The 24,529-nt window shown below is 35.1% G+C and overlaps 1 protein-coding gene across 3 annotated transcripts in view; it reads left to right on the top strand.

The window, feature by feature from the left end:
- Madm (MLF1-adaptor molecule) overlaps positions 1–24,529 on the top strand; it is an 88,280-nt gene that overhangs the window by 46,269 nt on the left and 17,482 nt on the right. For 2 of the 3 annotated variants that reach the window (XM_066299123.1, XM_066299125.1), the window contains exons 2-6: positions 11,648–11,872; positions 20,225–20,355; positions 21,000–21,094; positions 21,701–21,784; positions 22,026–22,319. In XM_066299123.1, the coding sequence (XP_066155220.1) occupies positions 11,648–11,872; positions 20,225–20,355; positions 21,000–21,094; positions 21,701–21,784; positions 22,026–22,319 (829 nt within the window). The remainder of the gene's footprint in view (positions 1–11,647; positions 11,873–20,224; positions 20,356–20,999; positions 21,095–21,700; positions 21,785–22,025; positions 22,320–24,529) is intronic. The other variant, XM_066299124.1, reaches the window with a different exon arrangement.

The following is a 24,529-nucleotide window of genomic DNA, read 5'->3' as shown; positions in this document are numbered from 1 at the left end:
TTTCTTTCAAATATTCAGCAATTATCCTGCCCGCACGCCACTGGTTACATAACAGCCACTGTTTTTAGCGTAAAATACGTACCGTCTCAAACCTTGCAAAATTTAATCAAAATGTCTCAAGTAGTTTCGGAAATATTTAACAAATTGCAATTTTTTAAAGAAATTTTCACACCCTGTATTTCCGCAACGAAGGGATATAGTTTATATGACAAAATTACTTTTATTTTAGCTGTAGAATACGCTCCCGAAGTTATGTACCGTACTTAGGAAACACCCTATATATATTGGAAGGCACCATAATATTAAGTTTTACCAAAAATTAAGAGTTTATAATTGTTGGTATGTTTGTTTGAATTATATTTTCAAAATGCTTATACAGTGCATAAACAACTAGTAAAAACTAATTTAACGAAATTATTATTCAACGTCAAATATGACGAACTTTAAGAAACATTGCAGATTATGCTTGACAACTATGCAGTATTCATTAAGCACATGAACTTATTTCAGGGCATGAGTCTTTAGCTGCTTTTATCACGAAAAGTTCCCATGAATGTGGGTCCGCAACGTCTTTGTTTGAGAATTGATAAGTGTCGAGTTTCGTTGAAAATTTTTAAAAATATTTTCGAACAAGGATGTAACGGTCAGAAAAAATTGCAAATGTATAAAAAATAATATATAATGAATATATAGGAGTCAAAGGTGACCGTTTTCAACATCTATTATAATGTTAAATAAATTTTGTTAATTTCAATAAATGTTAGTAAATCGATTTTGTCCAAATCATGATAATTGCAAACTCGTTTATCTCCAAAAGGGTACATTTTCCAAGGGTGCTCTTTTGCAATCAAAGTTAAATGTACAACAATTTTAGTAATACAAAGGTGGCATACAGTGTAGCGCAAAAAAGTTAGGGTCAATTGAAATGTGACGGAACCCTGTATGTCGCGCGCCCTTTTTAGTAATAAAAAAACCTTATATCACAGTTTTTCTGATTACTACATCTCTGTCCGAAAATGTAAAAATAAAATTAATAAAAAAATAAATTTTGACACTCTAGTTCTTAAACGAAGACGCGGCAGGCTTACGTTCATGGGAACTTTTCGTGATAAAATCAGTAAAAAATTAATTGCTGGAAATAAGCACTCGTACTTAATCGTCATCCTGTATATTGGGACTCCTCAACAAATAAGCTAAGTAGGTTGCGACGACTTGACTTTGACGTGTCCCATTATTTCAAGTGGAGATTTTGTCACTTGTAAACCCATAATTGTTAAAAAAAAATCTCAAAATATGGTCCGAGGAGTGCTTATTTCGCAGTAACTAAGAGAAATTATAATTTGTAGCCATATTGACGGAAAATTAATGTAAAAAAAATAGCAGAGAACTTAAAATTCAGCTGAGAATATTTTAAAATACCATAATGGTAGAGAAAAAATTAAAATTAAAGGTACGTAGGGTAGGTCGAATTAAAGGTACTGGTCGTCGTGAAATTGTTAGCGAAAGAGATCGACGAGCATTAATAAAGATATCTAAAGAGCATAGACTGAACACTTTTGACGAAATCACTATCAGATGGAAAGATGAATGCGATTTAAAGTTATCTAGAGAGAGCTGTCGAAAATTGACACATATGTATGTCTATATTTGGTTTTTACACGGTAGTTCTCTTTTAACGAGGTATGTTACTTTTTATTTGTTTTATACAATTTTCATTAGGCCCAAGAGAAGCCCCTTTTGATAGGTACCCAAAAAAGAAATCGATTGATTTGGGCGAAATCAAAAGTTTCACGGCCTAGTGAGGATTGGAAAAAGCGGATCTTTAGCTATGAACCCAAATTTGAGGCCTGTGTTGGAGATATGAGTGAAAGAGTCATGCGGACAGGACAAGAGACCTTTTACAAGAATCGTTGAAAACGACCCGTCAAGTTTGACAAAGATCAAATGCTGTTCATGGACGGTACAACAAATGCCGAGAAGTATGGACAAATATTACAAAATAAATTACTGACGAGCGTTCGTCTGTTCTACGACGACCAAAAATTCATTTTCGAACAAGATGGCGCCTCTCGTCGTCCCGCCCGTTCAACAAACCATTGGTTTGGCGAAAATAATACTAATGTAATCTCCTGGCCTTTAAGCAGCCCCGATTTGAAGGTAATTGAATGCGCTTGGCACGAAATGAAGAGATATCTAAGAAATAACCCTCAAAGGAGCCTTGAAGCTCTAAGATTAGCCAGGTTTGGAACACACTTACAACTGAATTCTGTGATAAATTGGTTGAGAAGTATGCCTGCAAGAATTCAAACAGTCATCAAAGCGAAAGGCGATGTTACCAGTTATTAATTGGAGCTAGAATGTGCAGCGTCCCAATATACTATAATTGTCATAAATATTTGGTGTTTAACGATAATTTTATTAAATTAGTTTTCACTATTTGTTTATGCGCTCTATGAGCATTTTGAAAATATAATTCGTTCGAGGCTAATAACTATGATTTGCTATAAAATTTTTATAACTTTTAAAAATTATAAAGTGTCCCAATAAGTTAGTTGTTACGTCTCGTATGTGAATTTCATACATGTATAAGGTACTACATATTGTAACTCAATACTTCTGAAAATATTCGATTATTTTCAACGAGCAACATAGTTCCCCCAGTAATGGCGGGACTGTGTGGTATTTGATTTACGAAGGCAGGAAGGAAAATTTATTCACAATATTATTATGGCACGATCAGAACTTCAGATGTTTGGCAAATATCAAGGACCATGTCAATTTGCTCGATTTTAATTTAAACTGCATCATACAGGGTGGTTCTCCGGAAGCTGCGCAGAACGATTAGGAAAATATCATAAATAGTAAATAAAGTCTGAAAATTTGGTTCCATGCGAAAGTAGATGGCGACAAGACGACTAAAATATTTTGAACTTTTCCTGTTCTCGACGAGTCAAAATTGCGAATTTGACGCGTCACAAATAATTTTGAACGAATCAAACACGTGAAATTTTGTATTTGTCATTTAACATTGACATTGACATTGTGTGACATTGAAATTTTTCAATTGTCACACTAAAATACTGCTCATTTGTAAATTAATCTGTCGTCTCATGTGTTAAACTTTTTTATTAAGAATTAATGGAACATTAAAAAATATATTCCTATTTAAAAAGTCAGTGGCGTACCATCTTTTTCGTTAGAAACATCCCGTTAAAAGGGTGCATGGACGCCACTAGGATAGGTGGAAATATTCTGCCTGTTCCAGACCAAGCACAGTTATCTCGCGATAGTGTGTCTCTAATTTCAGGTCTTTAGCAAAGTTTTTAAAATATTTACAATATAAAAAAATAAATTAGACACTCTGTATCTTAGAAATGAAGCGGTTTCGCACCTAACTTTATTCAATCTAAATATATGTTTCTATGAGTTCCACATTCACTGAAAGTTTATCGGTATGCTCACGAAACACCCTGTGTGTATGCAGGGTGTTACAAATTAGTAGGCCAATCCGCTAACCACAAATTCTTTGAGCGAAAATAAGTCGACTTTCCTTATGCGACTTTTTTCTTTGCCGTTTTATACTCACTACACAGAGTGTTAGAGTTATTAAAAAATTAGTTTATTTGGTTATTAACTTCGGTACTTCTTATCGTATTTTAATGAAATTTTGTAGTGATGCACAATTCGATGAGGCGTTCTTTTCCTATAATTTAGGTAAAAAAAATTTAAACCAGAGAAGGGAAATTGGGAGTCATGGACACGTCCGTCCATCCCCCCCTCCAAAAAAAAAATGTTTGGGCGCGCCAATGGTGAACGTGTTTAATTTTTTTAAACTAAATATTCTTTTATCTTAATTTTTTCATTCTCCTAAAGTTTTGATTTACTTTAGAAGATATTCTAGCATATTGCCTCTCAATGCATGGTACTGTGGTGGAGCACCATCCAACTGAAAACACATATTTTGACGCACATTTAAGGGCAAATCATCTAGTAAATCTCTAAATGAATTTCTTTTAAAAAAAATAGAAATTGTTCAGCATTTTAATCGCGGAGGCATGAAAACCGGACTTAAGAGAAAATTGTCAACTATTCCTGCCCAGATATTTAAACGAATATGTGGTTTCAGTTGGATGGTGTTCCGCCACATCGCCATGTATTGAGAGGCAATATGCTGGAATATCTTCTAAAGTAAGCGGTGAATCAACATTTTACAAGAATGAAAAAATTAAGATAAAAGAATTTTTTTTGGGGGGGGGGGATGGACGGACGTGTCCATGACTCCCAATTTCCCTTCTCCGGTTTAAATTTTTTTTACCTAAATTATAGGAAAAGAACGCCTCATCGAATTGTGCATCACCAGAAAATTTCATTAAAATACGATAAGAAGTACCGAAGTTAATAACCAAATAAACTAATTTTTTAATAACTCTAACACTCTGTGTAGTGAGTATAAAACGGCAAAGAAAAAAGTCGCATAAGGAAAGTCGACTTATTTTCGCTCAAAGAATCTGTGGTTAGCGGATTGGCATACTAATTTGCAACACCCTGTATTAACGTACTATTCTAGTCAATCACTGAATTTCTTCAATTCTATCCATGTGTTCTTCCCGAGACCGATGGAAACTGTAAACATATGTGTTTTAACACAGGCCTACGTGGTGGCATACGTGCCTGTAAGAACGTCTTGTAGTTCATTATCATTGTCGTTTTGGTTTCCTAAATAATTGGATATCACAGAAACTCAAAACCAAAAAATGAAGAAAAAACCGCAACGCAACAAAAATATCTTCGTGGAATGTGGAGGGAATGTCTTATAGACCAATCAGTTTATTTTTATTTCGTTAGAACGGTGAAGTTTTGCAACACGTGCCGGAGTGTTTTTTTAGGCTGGCTAGCCCGGGGGAATTCCCAAAAGTGTCGGCTTTTAAATCACAGAAAAAAAAAACTTTATTAGTTTTTACTCAAACTTTCCCCGTTTAATTAAGCATCGTTTAACTATGCAATAACTATTTTACTGCGGCCAGTAAAATGAATCTCCCATATGAAAGCACTCAGGACAAAATTTATAGTGGTTCAATTTCCTCAAGCTCTTCCTAGAAAAACCTTAAAACGGTGATAATAAATTTCGAAGAGAAGTCATTGTTAAATTACTATATAAATGCAACGTGCAACATCCTAGATAATTGCCTCTCTAGAAGGCGTTTATTGCCTAGGAGAAAATTTGTTGGGATAGGGCATTGTGTGCATAAGCAATTATTAATAGCTAGTGCAACTTTCTTCATTACCAGGTATTTGCCTAGTATCTTGTAGGTGTGTTTTCAAGTGGCTTATCAGCATTCTAGGAACGGACAATGTTAATCAGTTTCAGTAATTAATTATCCAATTCAGGGCCGTATCAAATTATTTAATGTCGATCGGTGTCCGGGTTTTTTTAAGTGCGATGTAGATGCAAAATTTGGTAAACGTTGTCATAATAAGAACGCATCCGGTTGGTCGCACTCAGCGCTACTTTCAATTGGCAATTTCATGTTTTGCTGCTCTTGCAATTTGCCGGGAGGTGCATGAATCACATACGCATATACAGGGTGTCCGGGTTAAGGATTTAACATTTTCGTAAAACCTTTAGTTGTTAATCGATTTTGACTTTTTTTTTGTTAATTAGATATTCAAAATGCGCATTCGTCTAATGGATACGATCCCTCTTTACCCATAATCATAACCAATTGCGTGCATTTTTATGGGATCAAATTTCTGAAAATACTATTAGGGCTTTTTTTGGGATACAAACGAAAACAGATTCTTAATTAGAATGACCTAAAACTTACCTGTTCCGATTTTCACTTTTCTACTGTACAGGATTTTCGAGAAAATCATGTTTTTTCCGCAAACAAATTTTAAAATTGGCAAAAAAATTGATTTTAACAATAATTAACTAAATTTTGATATTTTCAATCATCCCCCCAAATTCTCGCATACATTTTTCAATACGTCGACGATTATTTCTCAGTACTTTACTTAGTTGTTGTGGAGTTATGCGCTGACAAGTCTCTTTAATACGCGCACAAAGCTCTGCTCGGGTCCGGGGTCTTGTGGCATAAACTTTATTTTTTATTGTTCCCCAAACGAAAAAATCCATGAGTGTGATATCCGGAGATCGTGGTGGCCAACGAATAAGAGGACTATTTCGTCCGATCCAGCGACTGGGAAAATTATCATTTAACCAATTCCTCGCATTAACCGCATTATGAATGGGCGCTCCATCAAGTTGTAAATGCAAATTGTAGTGAGAACTCAGGGGAAGCTCATCAAGTGCGTCACTAAACTCATTTTGTAAGAACCTCAGGAAACGAGCAGCATTCAAATTTTCGTTGAAAAAATATGGCCCAATAATCTTTTGATTTAAGATACCACAGAAAACGTTTACTTTTGAGGAGTATTGTCGTTTACGTTCGATTATCCAATTCGGGTTCTGATCATTCTACATTCTACAATTTTGTGTCGATACTACACCATTCGTCGTAAACGCAGCTTCATCTGTGTATAGGATGTTTTTTAAAAAGTTAGGATCATCTTGATACATACTCTGGAGCCATAAACAGAACTCCATTTGTAGATTTTGGTTTCCAGCTTCAAGTGAATGAAGAAATTTTGGTTTAAAAGGTTTCTTACCACTTCCTTTTAAACATTCCCAGATATGAGTTTTAGAAATGTTTAAATTTCTGCTAGCATCCCTCAGACTTGAATGCGGATTGGTATTAACCCATTAGCGCCCAGTGATCTATATATAGATCGCAGAAAATAAACAACCTTTATGACATAAATTTGTTTATGAAAACAATTTTTATTGGGACATAAGGTTAGCTTGTGCGGGTGGTTAAGTATGCAGCGAGAACTGCATTCGTACGATGGTCTTCAGTTAACATTTTGTGACAAATGTAATGTTACCTTGTGTACTCTTTGCTTTCCTCATTGGCACAATAAGTAGACCTGTACTTACAGTTTATTTAGTTTTTGTATTTTTTTTATTAAATAGTTTTTGTAAAAAATAAAATTTATGAATATAACGCCTAAATAATTTAACCAAAAATAAAATTAAAAAGTATACGGCACATCCCAGTGATCTATATATAGATCACCTTTTTTTAAAAAAACCGCTGAAAAAAAAGATACATTTCAAGATGAATTTTCAAATATGATGCTAAAAGACTAATTCGTGAAGAAAGCAGGACATTTTTTCACGACAAAATAATTTGGGCGCTAATGGGTTAAAGTAATCTAAAATTATTTGGTTTGCTTGAGGCTCGCGATTACGTTGCTGGTCCGGTAGTTTTACAATTGTCCCATAACGATCAAAACGTCTGTTGGTATTTGCGACTGTTCCATGACTAATATTTGCATACATTGCAGAAAATATCAAAATTTAGTTAATTATTGTTAAAATACATTTTTGCCAATTTTTAAATTTGTTTGCGTAAAAAACATGTTTCATTGATTTTCTCGAAAATCCTGCATAGTAGAAAAATGAAAATCTGTTTTCGTTTTAATCCCAAAAAAGCCCTAATAGTATTTTCCGAAATTTGATCCTATAAAAATGCACGCAATTGGTTATGATTATGGGTAAAGAGGGATCTTTTCCATTAGACGAATGCGCATTTTGAATATCTAATTAACAAAAAAAACGTCAAAATCGATTAAGAAATAAAGGTTTTACGAAAGTGTTAAATCCTTAACCCGGACACGCTGTAGGTAAAAATGGCATAAACTGAAAGTGTAAAAATGTTGAAAACATTTGAATATTGGAGGACAAAAATATAAATTAACGTTAGAGCAGTACTCAGTAACCATTAGTGTGCACAAAGTGCAAGATTCAGCAGTACCTAGCAGAAAACGTTCAAATACTAAGAAGTAAATGTGAAATACTGAGAGGAAAACGCGATAAAGTAGCGCGAGGCGTCTGTTAAAACAATAAAGTTTCATGTCACGTCTCATTTCAGAATCTACGTGTCAAATTGGCCTAATGAGCATAGTAAACCTGTCAAAGCAGGTGCCAACTTGAAGAGTTATGACTTGTTTGAATTTTTAGTGGAAAAATGTGTCAGAAAAAAAAAACAGATTTTGCGGATCATTTAGTAAACTCACAAAAATTGGTTTCAGAACTGGAAGTAGCGGTTTACCGCACGGGTAAACTAAAAAATAAATAAATAAATACACAAATTACTATTAGAGTGAAACTGGATATTTCAACACGCTGAATGATGCGCTGCTTCTACGTACCAGAGGTCGTCAACAATATTTCGCATTTCGTTTTCACTTACCAAATCGACCTTGGTAATTACTCGTTTGTAATATTTTTACATTTTATAAATAAGTTTTCTGCTAAACTGACATGTAATTATTAATCTATTTTTAAGAAAGAGTCGTCGAATGGCGCTTGTTCGGTACTGAGTACTGACTGCTTTCCTCGTGCCGGTGGATATATTGTTACATTTGCGTGAAATCCATTTGACATTGCTTGATAAATTATTGTTAAGCTATTTTTAGAATAAAAACATCGATTGGGTAACACCGCTATGAAAGAGACAAACAACTGATTGTGATCGAAAGCAATGTTACGAAATGAATTTAAGTGAATTAAGTTGCTCTATTTTTATGGCACGAACGTAACGGATTTCGTGAGTTACTACGTTGATCTGGACCTGCACCTACTACTAATTGGTAAATACGTGTTTTGATGGGAAGCATTTTATACGACGATACGAAATAAGCGCACCAAAAGCCTCATAACTCCTTTAAAACTCAGACTTTGGTGCGCTGAGTGGCAATCTTTTAGCACCCGTACTCACGGCTAATTAATCAACAATCTTCGTCTTCAAACGACCAACCGGACAACCTGGTAATCTGAACTATTAATAAGTGGTTAATAAATTAATGTTTACTCGTTCCTAGTCCAACAACGCAGTTCCTGAATGATAAAGAAACGTACTTAGTTACGTGGGATCATTAGTCGATAAAGTTTTTTTCCGATGATTACTCACCGTCAAGATCAATCAAGATTTATTCACAGGCATTGAACTGATTTAAAATGTTTGGCATTTTTCAGATTATGCACGAGTTTTAAAGTCCAAAAAATACTTTGGCATTGAACGATTACTTCTGTTGTGAGTGAGGAGGAAGGTAAGATGATGGTTTCGCCTGTGAAAGAAGGACGCGACTTGGGTTCAAACTTTAGTTGAAAAACTTGCTGGCAATCTGTTGTTTAACTTGTTAAACCGAGGCGTTTAACTTGTTACTTCCTGTTTAGCTTGTTAACCCCGATGGAAAGCTAACGTTTTTTTTTTCGTAGGTTCTTTCGGTGTTTCAGAATTATTTGCAAAGTTTTCTTAAAGAAGCCCTGCTTACGCCACGTTTCGTTTATTTCTTCCTTTATTAAGTTAATTATTTTGGTTTAGTTTTCTAACTTGGATATTTATTGAATAATTTCCTTTCTTATATTTCCAATTTTTTTTTCATTTTAAATGCCCACTATCATCCATTTTAAATGTTACCTGTAAACCCATATAGACAAAACAAACAATAAAAACTATATTTGCTTTAACCATTTGACCTGTGAATTAACCGCTTTTAGTCAAAATAGGAGGCTTCTTTGTGTTCAGTCTAGACAGTTATCAAACTATAAAAATAATGTTTCAACCGCATTTCAGAGAATAATTAGAGCATGTTGCACTTTCAATAACAGTATTAGTTGAACAGTGAGAAGGTATTGTTTTACACAGTGTTGGAATAATACGAGATGAAATCTAATTCCAAGTCTACTACATGGTGGACAAAGAGTTTCTTCCTTGACACTCCGGGCCTCTAAAAAAAACTTGCTAACACTTCCCAGATGAAATTTATCAGTTTTGCCTGAATTTCCCGAAAACCTCGTACCACCAAGAAGGGCTATAATTACTGATTTTTTTAAAGGTATTCTAAAATAATTGTTTAAAATGAAAGGAAAAAATCATAGTATTATAGAAAAAGTGAAGTATTTCACATTTCTTCCAATACCTTCACACCCTTTTCTATACATTTCAGGGTACTAATATTAATTTTTCTCCGCAACGAACTATCGAAATGTTCCAAGAAGCCAAAAAATAAATATTTTTTATTTTTGTTATAGTTTGACAAATAATTTTGACTTTTTTTGTCTGATAATTGCCTCCATGAACGGTTATCATCGATTCGCAGCCGCTCTTAAACCAAATCGACAAGCGAAGCTCCTACTTTAAAGGCTCACCAGAAAATCTAGTTTCGTAACCAGTGCCCCTCACTCAGATTCAACTGATGTGTTTTGTGTGAAATGACAATAAAAAGAAATTTGGAATCGCTTTAACCATTCTGCAGGTATGTCCTAATGCCGCTACTACTGGAGGTGAACCCTTAGGGTGACCCCTCATCTCCAACTATTTTTCCTATACTATGGCAAACATGTGATGCAGTTTGATACAATCGGTTTAATACTCTATATCATATTGGCAGCATTTATTAATTCGCTAAAATGAGGAAAGCTTGAAGTATTTGCAAATCCCATTAGAACACGTTTAGGAAGTAATGCATTTCTTACTACAGCACATCTCAAAAGGAAAGTTTCTCTCATCAACAATTCAGGTAACGATTATTTTTATCCAAGGTAATAAAGGTTTAAATACCCAAACATAAAATTTATCGCGCATTATCACGTTTTCTTAAACACAAGGATTAAGTACACACCGATGTTCTAATAACAAAAGTTAAATAGGTACCATATCTAATATCAAGGTAGTACGCGAATGAAAATGTGGCGAGTTTGACCAGAAAAATCAGAATATTTAGTTCAATTGTACGAGCTTTATGCAGATATTTTTTTAGAATGGTTTATTACCTTGAGTGCAAATCGTAGCCTTGGATATTACACCAGGACTCCTGAGCTGTTTATCGGCCTTTGTACTAACCATAGACTAAGCCTAAACAGAAGGTCTTGTTAAACATAAACCGCCCACATATCACCCCGGGCTCTAATTATTTTCACCTTAAAATTTCGCAAAGTCCGAACTTTTATTGTTTATTTTTATGAAAGGACGCTCAGCGACATTGACCTAGGCATGTCAATGTTTACAGCTATTTTACAAAATGATAGACTATAAGCTAGATTCATAATTACTGTTATTGGCATGTAACGCGACTCACTGCTAGTAAGCGAATAGGAATTTTAAATTTAAATTTGTTTGCGATAATATTTACTACTTATGTATATCTGTGACTTTATGATGAATAAAGGTTTTGCCGAAAACATGCAAATAATTTGTCAATCCCACTACAAGTTAATTTTATCCCTAAACATCCAGCCAAAATTCGGGGTAACACCAATTAATTATGCAATTTATTAACAATAATTCTTAAGTGCAACGATTTATAAGATCAGTTTTAATAGGCTTAATTGCCTTTAAAGTTTTTTGGCAGGGCATTCCCCGCAGTGACGTTACATATCTTGGTAAAAAGCGCAAATAGCTTTAACATTTATTTATGCAAATGTGCCTATTTATTTATATTGAAACCGTACGCGAACAATTCCCACGTCATTTAATTTATTTTGGGCGCCAATCGCTAATGATAGCGTTTCTTTTTCTAGGTGGAACAGCGCGATGTGCCCGGAATCGATTGTGCCTTCTTGGCGATGGACACGGAAGAGGGCATGGAGGTAGTCTGGAACGAGGTCCAGTTTTCGGAAAGGAAGAACTTCAAAAACCAAGAAGAGAAGATCCAAATGGTATTCGAGAATCTCACCCAGCTGGACCATCCCAATATCGTTAAATTCCACCGGTACTGGACAGACACCCATAATGACAAGCCAAGGGTATGTTAAACACTTGATGCCCCCACGGGCCAGTTATTGATGGGCTTGTTTAACAGGAAAACTAAGCGTCTGTTGCATTGCTTGGTTGATCCTACTAGTCGAAAAAAATCATTAAAGCATCATGTTAGATCGTTCTTTTTACTAGGCCATAACTTTGCCAGAGTTGAAATCTAATTTTTTCATTATAGAGCACTGAAAATTAGTATTTACTAATTAGTAACCTGTTTTGAAAATACCCCTTTTCCGTAAGCGCGCAGAAAAATTCCCCTTTTCCGGATACCTAATGAAATTCATGGTTTAATAATGAAAACTATCGTTCATTGCACGCCCCGAAATGCAGTCGATAATATTTTAGTATTCTAGATATGGTGGTTTGAGGCACACTAAAGCAACGAAATAACTACCTTGAGGTATTGGGAGATATTCGAGAGACATATGTTTGAGAAGCAACAAAATGGGTACTAACGCTTTGTATAACAAAAAGAAAGGGAGGTACAAGGTTGCATGAACATTTCATACATGCAATTTTGTTTATTCGTCTGAGAAGGTAATTCAATGAAAGTTTCTGCTTTATAGAGTCGATTTCTGTTATAAATAGATACAATAGAATAACCCAAAACATTGCAAAATTGTTTACTTGCCCGCAATACATACGAATTATTTCGTTCACCATTTGACCAAGAACTTCAACATAAGACGCACAATTTGAGAATTTCGTAATTCATTTTAATAGTTTCCATTTCTCTTATTGAACTAATCTAAAGATTAAACGTTAGAATTTGTCATTAAAGGTTGTAGGCCTGCGCAGAATTGGAAATTTTCATCATATAGGAAAAATGATAAAAGAATCCAACCACTCTCATTTTTCTGAATATTGCTTAGTGGTTTCGTGTTAAATTAAAAACATGTACAGGCACATCAGACTGGGTGCTTTGACTTAATTGTAATATGAGCAGTGGCAAAAAACTATCTACAACCGAAAAGTAAGACAAGGGCGTTCAAGTGAAAACAATCCGCGATAGTATAGAAAAAAGGTAATTATTTAGATTTGTTTGGAATAACGTAATGTAATTAATATTAATGGGTTTTCTAACCCGTGACGATAGTTAATTTAAAAGTGGCAAATAGCACGTAATTGGGTAAAAACTAATCAACTGTCGTTTTCAAAGTTCAATTACATTTCAAAGTAGAGATTTGCGGCCTTAGCTTTGGATTTGGGAGTATAAAGTGTCTATTTGGTGTTAGATTTTTGCTTTATTTATTATATTTTAATCGAAGACTAAAAAAATATCTAATAAATATAAAAAATATAAACATTTCACAACAAATGGATATTTCGCTTTCAGAGAAAGTATTTGTTTGTAAAAACCTTGTGTCTAGTACATTGCCATTTCATTATCCAATGTGCATATTTATGCAGCGTTAATTTGCGGTAATGTACAACGTGTAACGATTCATAATCTCTTGGTAATAACAATAGATTTATATTCAATTTAAAGTTACAGAGATACTGAGGGAGATATAAAAGTCTAAATGCTAATAAGGGAGTGAAGCGAAGAAACGTACGGTGCTCTTTGAAAGTCCCAGAATGGTAAACCGGTGACAACTATAATGCTGACTACAATTAGATTTTAATACTCACCCTTTATTATTAATTTGTTTTTATTATATTAAGATAAGTTCGGTCATTTCACTAAGTAGGTACTTAAGGACTTGCAAATCCGTAATATTATGAGATATATGTAGAAACGCAGATTCATATTTCAGTTTGACTCTTGAATGGTAAAATTGAGTCTCTTGATGGGTTTAACTGAACTACCAAAATCATCTGTTTTACTTTACCTCAAAACTTTGCGGAGCGACAGGTGAACCTACTTGAATTAGAAGATTTCAATAATGTGTACTTGATGCACCATTGTCTGAAAAAACTAATTGGGAATTACAAGGTATCGCAGATGCTTCATCGAGAATACGTAGAACCATCTAAAATCTCTTCAGGTTCTTTTGAACATGTTCGCCATACCGTTGTCTCGATTAAAAGAAAAAAATTAAGAAAAAGAAATTAGTAATCCGCTGCAAACGTAGATAAAAAAAAATTTTCATTATACAGGACGGTGCGACAAAAACTTTTCACCTCGTTTTTCAGTATTTAAAATGAATTTTCGTAAAAACTCTGAAGCACTCAATTTTTTTAGCGCGGGAGATAATTTTTTTGTAATACGTAAACATCGAACACTTTACTTGCGTATTGTCATTATAGCCATAAAGTAATTTTATTATTTCTACCCTTTCTTCAGTGAAATAAACCATTTTGATTTTACTGACAATAAACAATCGACGTTATTTTTATGAATTTATGTTGCAATGATCAAATCGGGCACGTGCTTACCTTTTCTGAGAAAACTCAAAAAAATGGAAAAACATTGCTAAAAGCTGATCGGTTAAGATTAGAGTAGACACAGTAAATGCTTTTTTGTATTTTAGTGTTCGAATTCGTATTTTGTTATGAATGGTATTGAAGTCAAATTTTAGGCCCATAGAAACTTGATGAGATCCTCAAAAAGAAATATTGCGTTATTAATTTTTATTGCTCAGTTTAATTTGGATGTTAATGGGTTAAAATTTATGCTACCCACTTTGAGTTACTGAATGATTTGCGAAATAGTATAATTTACGAATGCCATCAAATTACACTTAAAATGTTACGTAACGTAAAACAACGGTTTGAACAAATTTTATTTTATTTTATGGAAGTAAATAGCGGTCATTTCCAGCATTAAATAAGTCGATTAGAAAAGTAACGTAATTGGTAAAGTAATTTTTTTCGTTTACCAATTTTTTTTTTAAGAAAAACATTATAAATAAAGAAACGAGTCCTTTTAAATGGGAAAGGTAAAACTCTCTTCCGTTAAAACGATTCAATCATGTCACAGTTTTAAAAGTCTTGCTACCCTCACTTTAAAGTTTGCACCTCTTACTGTGATAAATTAATTATTAACTAAACATTTTTTCCACATAGACTTTGACAAGCTGTCATTTTAACGGAAATAAAGGCAATAATTAGAGATTATTATCAGGGTACAGCTACCGTTGGAATTGAATTCCCCTCGACACCCATTCTTATTAAAAATTTTGGGGGTAACTGTTGCCCTTGTCCTAGGGTTGAAGATGAAAGTTCAAAATACGATTTGAAAAAATTGTCCCTTTTCGGATAAAAAATTGATGGATCCAAGTGTTTTTACACATTTTCATTTTAAATACTGAAAATCGAGGTGGAAAATTTCTCCGTATTCAATGAATATTAATTAATTTAAAAAATATATGGAAAAACAAACTAACGAATTTACTACCACTCGACCACACCTCCGCCTATCTGCGTATACAGGGTGTCCTAAGGAAAAGTGTTCACCATGACTGTCTTTTCTGTTTGGTGAAAAAGTTGTTTTCGCAATGCCATCTCTCTACCCCTAGGCACCAGCCCATTGGAATATTCAAATTGGAATTATACCTCGTTCAAAAATTAATTTTATTCTCTACGAAGTCGAGCTTTTCTTTTTTATTTTTGACGTCGGCCTGATAGAAATTACACAAAAATCAAATAGCTTGGTTTTAACCATTTTTACTGATATTTCATCGAAAGAAATTTTGAAAGGAGGTCACTTTCATGCATTCATTGACATCCATGCACATGTTCAGCCGATCCTCAAAACGTCGCCGCACACTATCTAATATTTCTGGCGTTATTGGCCTGCACACTTCGACGATTCGGACACCTAACTCGAGGGAATTAAATAATTCGCATCGGTTTTGGTATTCAAATGTCTTCATAAGAAAAAATCCAGAAGACTAAGGTCAGGGAATCTGACAGGCTACTGACCTCTTCTGCCAATCCATCTTCCAGGGAATTCTTCTAGAAATTGTCAGACAACAGCAGTATATACAGGGTGTTTCCTAACTACGTGTAAAAAATTTAAAGGCGTAATCCTCGACTGATTTTGAGTCAAAAATGTCTAATAAACATATGTCCGCAAATGCCTCGTTTCCAAGATACAGGGTGTTGACTGAAAGACGTTGAACAAGGTTTTAAAGGTTTGGTGGTATTTACTAATTTGTTTATTGTTAGTTTTTTTTGCTACTTCCACTACTATAAACAAGATAGTCAGTGTTATTTTGGTGTTTTACTCTCTAAAGTGAAAGAATTCAGTTCTGTGTCCCAAAAATCAGATTATACCTCAGTTTTGAAAATTTTTCAAATGCCTAATTACACTAATCAAGAAATGGCCAATATGGTTTTTGTTTACGGCCTTGCTGATGGTGAGTGTTTGGCAGCGAGGCGCATTTACATGGAAAGGTTTCCAAACCACCAAGCTCCCAACCACCAAACCTTTAAAAACCTCTTTCAACGTCTTTGCGATACAGGATCTCTTATGAAAACTCCAGGAGGAGGAAAGCCAATAACACGTCGAACACCAGAAGTGGAGGAAGAAATCTTAAGACGTATTGAAGAAAACCCCGGAACCCCCGGAATTGTCTTTTCTAAAATTCAAACACCCAAATTGAGTCATTTTGGAAATAAAATCTCTTTTTCTTGTCACATTTCAACACCCTGTATCTTGGAAACGAGGCATTTGCGGACATATGTTTATTAGACATTTTTTACTCAAAATCAGTCGAGGATTACGCCTTTAAATTTTTTACACGTAGTTAGGAAACATCCTGTGTATGGAGGCTCTCCATTCTGTTTAAAAACTAATTCTTATTCTAAGAAAGAAGGATCTTCTTGAAGTATTTCAGTTGTCCTGGGAAATATGGCGTCTTGTAGAAGTTACAGATAGTTTTCTCCATTTGATTTTCCAGGAATGAAAAATTGTCTATCAATGTGATCATCCAAAATCCTTCTCAAACATTAAATTTTTGAGGGTGTGGAGTATGGTTCTCTTGAAACAAACGAAGATTGACGTCACTCCAACAACGACAGTTATGTGTGTTAACTTCTTCATTTGAATAGAACATTCATTAGAATATCTTACATTATACGACAAATATCTGTTTAAATGTGTAGCATGGTACTAAAGAATTCGCAAATTTTTATGGACGATCGAACTTTTCCCATTTAATTCCTATAGTAGTTTCATGTCATGAGGATGGAATTTTACTCCTTCTAAAGGTCTATAAATAATACTTTTTGAAACGCCGGATTCCTTATCAATCTTTCATAGAGTCGTTATGTTATTTACTTGAACTTGTCTCAAAACTGCCATTTGGACTTCATCACCTTGCGCTGGTCGGTTAACTTCGTGTTTTTTTTTATTTTTATTTTAGACGCAGCCATCCTCCTTGAATTTCATGAGCAACCTAAATGCATAAGGGTGGCCTACCATTTCTTCAGGATGATCTAAATTAAAGACGGCACAATCTTGAATCTCTTGTAACGTGAAAACCATTTTAATCAAATTAAAAATTGAAGTAACTGCAAAGTGATGTCTGGCTAGTACTAAAATCACAAATGCAGAGCAAAATATCAATAAATTGTTACCCCAGAAATATTAGGGTTTATCAGTTTTCAATGCAATGTTAACGTCAAAGCGCTTTGAGATTAACTGTGCACTTTCAGCATATATTACGATAAAATTCATAATTAATATCAAATTATTTAATGTTTGTTTAATTTTTTTCAGTTCGAAGTACAAAAAAAAAATAAAAGCTTGACTATGTAGAGAATAAAATTACTTTTCACAGAGGTAGCTTCCAGGGATGGAGGGGTAAAATTGCGAAAATGCTGTCCACTGCCGTATTAAAGTTGACGGGGTTTGGACTTTTTTTTCAACAAATAATAGAAACGATATTCAGCATGAACATGTTTCCCTGGATCAACCTGTATCTGGAATGCTCATTGTCTCCCTTTTCTTTTCAGTTCTGGGGAGGCACCTCAGTCCAAAAGGGGTTTTCTTAACATTTGAGCATTTAGTATCTGTCAGTTCGCTTGTCGTCGCCCTATTACTAACTCTAATATCATAATACTATAAAATTATCAACTATTAAATCTTGGACGCGTACAAACTATTGATGTATATCTCCTATTACCGGCATCGCTTCCTGAGCTCCTAGTCACTTTTGTGCGCTTACGATCCTAAACCGGTTGCCCGAACGCGAACTAAAATGTCTACGGCTAGGGGCAAGAAGAGAAAGAAGTCTGTCTGGCCCAGGAAAGTTCACACACACATGCAATGTTCTTCATACTGTTAACTAACTTTCAGCCCAGCACGATTTCTGCTCTCCTGATACTTAAGGTACAAATCGGACGCTTAAAAGCGGTTAGGGGTATCGGCGGGTATTTTGTTTATTTCTAAGCTATCGAACCTGTACATCTACAATTAAGTTGGGCATTCAAACACTGCGTCGCGTCAGTTCGGTTAGTATAAAATAACGTAAGCGTCGTAAAGTTAAGGGAAACCAGCTTCAGTGCGAAACACTACCAGTTTCTGTTTGCCTAATAGCTGAGGCTCAGCTAAGTTCCGTAGCCCCGAACAACGGCGTGATGCCCATTGTTCGTGCAACGCAAAAGTCAGCTCGGCAAGTTAAGTATCGGTTCAGTTCAGGCTCGCAGCTTGAAAAGTTCGTTCAATTACGATTGTTAAGAGGAGAAAACCGAAACGTACTTCTGTTATCCTGTTATGTCAGTCGACTGAATTCGACCGATCGTGTTCGGGAATGAAAATATTTGCTATTCATTCATTAATTCTCTCTCTCTTCTGCTCTCTCGACATTGCTTTGGATTGTCGCATGCAACTCGATCACCCATAAAATTTGGTTAGAATGTTGAAAGTTTTCTCTGTTTCCCTCGCAATAAGCAAGATTTCAAACGTGTACGTAATAGATGTGGACCGCACCTGACAAAATTTTAAGAAATTATTTTGTTTGATTTTATAGGTTGCAATATTTTTTTTTCACTAGTTTGAAATCACTTCTCATTTAATCCTTAATTTCTACCATTGCGAAATCTCCAATGCGTTATCGAACGTTGCTGCGACGAGCAAAATTTGCCCGATGATCACCGGCACCTGCATTCTCGTTGTCGATTGTATATGGAATTACCATTATCGGATTTGTATTGCGCCAAGCTTGTCACCTGTCGTCAGGTTCGTCGCCGTAGCTTCACCTTCACCGCCACTACTTTTCTGCTCTCCTGCTAGAAATTCACGAAGTTACGAGGTTTTTCCCGAACTTGGTCGACACCCCACGGCCACATTAAATGCTATTTTCTTCATTGGCCATTTTTTTGGCAACTTTTAGAGGATATCTCTGTCTTTCCTACAATCAATATGCAATTTTCTTCTTGCTTACACGGGTTAGCTGACGAATTCGAGGCGCGCCTCCGCTGCGCGTTTGGGCCAAGGATGGAAATCTGAAACCGAAAACGATGTGGTATCTGTTTCGTTTTCTGTCCTCCTGATAGGTTCAAGTTAAGTTTTGATTTTAACCGGGAGTTTGTCCGCAATGGTCGTTCCGGCGCTGTACGAGTCGGGTTGGTTCAGTTCGAAAACCTCTTGTCGAGCACGAGACATAGCTGCTTTCTCTTATGCGTCCCTGATACAAATGGTGGACTTACGTGGTTTAGCTTCGCGCTCTCGTAACCATCGCTTTTAAAATGTCCAGAAGGCGGGAGGCTTGAATTTGCCTCGTAAATAAAATATTTCTTATTGTTGATTACATTTTCTGGATTTGTTGACGTATAATATTATTGAAAAACGGTTTGGTTATATTGATTTTGTATAAAAAAAAGTTCTTCTCGACGCTTTAATGAAACGAACTATATTAATAATAATTAAATGGACAATAATTTATCCCTAATTAATTCAAATAAGTTGCTAAAAAGGGCATTGATTAACAAAAGTAGAAAAATGATTAATTTTCGATAATATCATATCTTTGCTCTTTTGCTTCGCTTTTTTTACTTCTATTTAAATTTAAAATATTTTTTTTTTATATATATATTATTAAAATTTTCTCAGAATGGAGATTCGAAAATTCTTCTAAAATAAATACATACAAGTTTTTGCTATTTTAAACAAATCAACAATTTTAGAATTTTCGTGCCTCAAATGATGCACACACTGATTGTTCTGAAGGACTTTTGTTTATTCCGACATTTTAGTGATGACTTGAAACGGATGAAGAACTAACTCGCTGAATTCAAATATAAATTATCGTCCAATGTCCAATAAAATAATTCGTGGATTTTCAAGTTCTAAAGTTTTTCGGCTTTTCACAGTAATGTCGGACATTTTAGTCAGCTTAAAAACTTCTGCTCGAATTCTCCGTTCATTCCTTATAAAGCATTTTTAATTTCAGGTGATCTTCATTACTGAATACATGTCTTCTGGTTCCCTGAAACAGTTCCTGAAACGCACCAAACGCAACGTAAAGCGGCTACCTCTGCAGGCCTGGAGGCGCTGGTGTACCCAAATACTCTCGGCATTAAGGTAAATTATAACCCTACGCGCGTCAGAAACTCACTTGTATTGTGGATTTTTTCAAAAATAGTTTTAAGATTTATGCTAAGGTTATTATACTGTTACAGTCGGTTAGTTTTAAGGCTATATTATTAAAGTAAGTTGTTATAAGCGTCGATCCGCAATAAGCTAGATTGTATTGTAAGTATTATGAAGGCGTTATTGCGGACGACACGGTGGTATCGAAACATATGTATGTGCACATTCTCTCATAACCGCGCATTTTATAGCTCCGTAAAGGTAAGTGTGCCCCACATACTGATATTAACCCTTATTCCATTCTAGTTAGCGTAGTTTCCAGGCGAATCGAGCATTTGTGAGTTGAGAGTTGCGCGAATTTGACGGATATTCTATGGGCAACGTTACCAACGGCCTTAAGAATACAGGTACTGCCACAGAAATTTGAATTTGGTTTTGAGTACAGTGAACATCCGTCACGTATAGGGACTTCGTGGTGATCGCGGGTGTTAATGAATCGTAACGATCTTGAAAAGAGAATGTTGGGTTCGCCTGTGGGAGATAGAAGTCATAAATTAGTTTTCAGCGATGATGTGTCGGCGCGGGCGAACAACTTTAAAGAGTCGTTCTATGAATCCAGTCTGTTTTCTTTGCAGTTACTTGCATTCCTGTTCACCGCCCATCATCCACGGCAATCTGACCTGTGATACCATATTTATACAACACAATGGGCTCGTCAAAATCGGATCAGGTAATCACATATAAAAAAAATCGAATAAATTCTACCGCTGAGAAAATTCTTTGATTATTGTTGTGCGAACTGTAATTTCAATTGTCCAATTTTTCCGGAATTTTTTTCGCTGCATAGGGGTGGCATCGGTGCCGGTGGATCGTTACGCGCAAGTCTGACCTTGGGGTGGTCAACTCATTTTCACTCCCGATCAGGCATGTTGTTTACCGATTGTAGAATTAACAAAACAGGAGTTTAAATGTTTTGAGCACAACTTCATCAGAACTGGGCATAAAGGGCTTGACTAGCTAAGCGGACGCTATTTTTTTTTACCATGGTTGGGCGTGTCGCGCATGTAAGCGCGGTTAGGCACTTACATCCGTCAACTACGCCTGACAATGTGTGTTATTGTAAAGCTGCTGCTTCTGTCTTGAACTCAAACCATTTTCCGCATAAATTTCTCTACATGTCGCACTATTTTTTCTACAAAAACAGTTTTTCTTGGATGTTTTCGACAAGCGGAGAATTGTTCGACGATCCATTGGTCCTCGATACACCCTTATCAGCCCCTAATAGGAGAGCTACGTACTGTGAAGTATTAACTTTAAATTTTCTGTTTCCCTTTAGTGGCTCCCGATTCGATAAATCATCATGTAAAGACGTGCCACGACGACTTCAAAAATATGCATTTCATCGCTCCAGAGCATCCTGGTTAGTAGGCCTTATTACGTGCATCCCTGATCTCACTGATTTTAATCATCCTCTCACGTCATACTAATATTTTATTCCATCGTTTCAGGAATATCGCCGCCATAGACTGGCAGAGTGTATTACTTTTCATTTCCAATTATACAAAACAGAGCCTGAGAGTGTTCTAACTGCTCTCAGGCAGATACTTCTTTTGGTTTTGTAATTTCCAAAAAAAAACTAAGTAAATTTCTCTTTCCCTTAGCCATAAGTCCTGCCCTGGACATATACGCGTTTGGCATGTGTGCCTTAGAAATGGCCGCCCTGGAAATCATTGGTAATGGCGAAAGCGGCAAGAAAGTGACCGAAGAGAACATTCGGCAAACAATCGATCTGCTGGAGGACGAGAGACAGAAGAACTTCATCGATAAATGTCTCAGGAAGATTCCGGAGGAACGATGGACGGCTAGGGAATTACTATTCCATCCCCTTTTATTCGAAGTCCACAGTTTGAAGTTGCTCGCCGCCCATGTTTTGGTCAGGAATTCAGGTAAATTATGTAAGTCGTCATCTTCATGGTATTATAACTCATTTAGACTGTTGGCAAGTAAACGTTATTAACGAGCTAATTCTTAACAGATTGGTGAAGTAGTTCTTGACGGATTGGCGAAGGAAAAGATTTTCTTTATCGACTATGTAATTTTAATTTTTCTGATACAAATTTAGTTAGAAGAAAAACGCCGATGAAGCAGTTTATCCAAAGATGGGTATGTTTATATCCATTCAAACACTAAAATTTCCAAAGTAAAATCTTAATTCTGCTATTATACTTAGAGTAAGTATAACTCTTAATAAGGTCGATGAGGGATCTTAATTAGGAGTATAATTTAACGGTATCTCCTAGAAGCCCTTAAATTTAAATCAAACATAGTTGGAATATTCAGTGGTCGCTCTTACTTGTCAAATTCTTCCGCGAAAGTTAGTTTCTTGAATTCATGCCGCCGTGACCACTCGGTAATACTGGGTAAATGCTGCACAGGCCATTGTGTATAGCGGCCGTCTAGTCCAGAATTGAAAGAATGTGAATGAGTGTTCGCTATAAGGGCATTGAAAATTTAAATTAAATTTCAAATTGACATAATTATGGTGCTAGTTGATTTACGAACATGCACCAACTACGTTTGTTAAAATGTGCTTTCCGAATAATGTTTATATAAAAAATCATTTTAGTTTGTAACATATTAAAATTGCAAACAATTTTATGTTTAGTTTTAGAGCTGGCATGTTATAGAATGTGCTGATTTGAGATTGGTCCATACCTAATATATTATGATTCTAACACGCAGCTGAAGGAAATTGCTTATTTTATAACCTTAATTCAATACGTGATATGGATATTTTCGTAGCTAGAAGTGGGAAAAAGGCGTATCTTGTGACGATTCTCTTGAATTTTAAAACACGTCAACTTCAATTTACATCAAAATACAATACGAATTTCCATGCAAGCCCGATCTATCTTCAACTAAATTATGGACTGTCGTTTCTAATTAATTTATCGTTACTGTATTAATAATAAATCGTGTATTTTGTACGTTTGACTTTAACGTATGTAGTGTTTATGATGAAAACGATTATTACATACAAATTACAAACCTCATAGATAAATATTCTGTTCTACTTATATATTTTTACCTACCCATTATTATAAATATGCGCATTTCTTTGAGAGTCTGGAACATCAAGTAGGTACTTTGTTATTGATATTATTATGATCAATTATGGCGCAGTACTCTTTTTAAATGTGAACATGAATAAATTATATTAGAAACAATATTTTATCAGGTTTAGGACACAATCAAAACAGCTTTAAAATTGGTAAACTGCCAATGTTTTCACCTATATTTCGGTATTTCTCAGGATTATTAATTTCTCGTACACAGGATGTCTTAGACTATACGAGCACCTCCTCTTATAGTTGTCGAACACATCGCAATAATATAATGGCATGACACGGAATGTGTCATAGGGAAAGTGGTCGTGGCAAAGAGACCGTGCTGACAATGCGTGACAGAAGATCCAAGACTAACTAATAGAATAAGTCAAGTTATTCTATGTTTGTTTGAGATACTTTTCCTACTTTTAACTTTATTCTCTTGATTCTTAATGTATGTCAATATCGTTTTCAATTCTTTGATCTCTCCCCCAGAAACATTAGATGCCAAAAGTAGAACAACTATCTAGTTTACATGTCTAGATATGGTCCATTTGGTTATGTAATAGGCATTTTTAGAAATCATCCATAATAAGCTCAGATTTTTATCTAATATTCCGTTTAATCACGCTAAGTACTAGATAATAATGTAAATTGATCGACTATAGACACCTCTTAAGAAAACAATTGTTCCAAAATAGTATCCTGAAGGTCAAGTATATGTGCAGGTACAGTCTAAAAACTCTAAATAATAAATTCGTTTTAAAGAAATGTCAGGCAAAACTTAATATTCCAACTAAGATAGCATCGAAGTTTTACGTCAACGATGTTTGTCTACCATCAAGGCAAAGCATGCTCATGCCATGAGTGCATACTGGACGCAACTGGTTTAATTATCTGTTTACATTTTAATTCAGTAAATGAAGTAGAAAATGTATAATATTATTTGCGCTGTATGAGTAAGTATAGGCAAAGCTGAAAAGGGTTCATTAATACGCATCTGAAGTGAACTGGTAGATTGGCAAAGAGCGCATGAACTTTATCTGCCCCCTTGAAAG

The sequence above is a fragment of the Euwallacea fornicatus genome, chromosome 32 (genome assembly GCF_040115645.1).
Source record: "Euwallacea fornicatus isolate EFF26 chromosome 32, ASM4011564v1, whole genome shotgun sequence".
NCBI lineage: Eukaryota > Metazoa > Arthropoda > Insecta > Coleoptera > Curculionidae > Euwallacea > Euwallacea fornicatus.
Note: the sequence above shows the minus strand (reverse complement) of the source record. Positions and strands in the feature narration are given on the sequence as shown.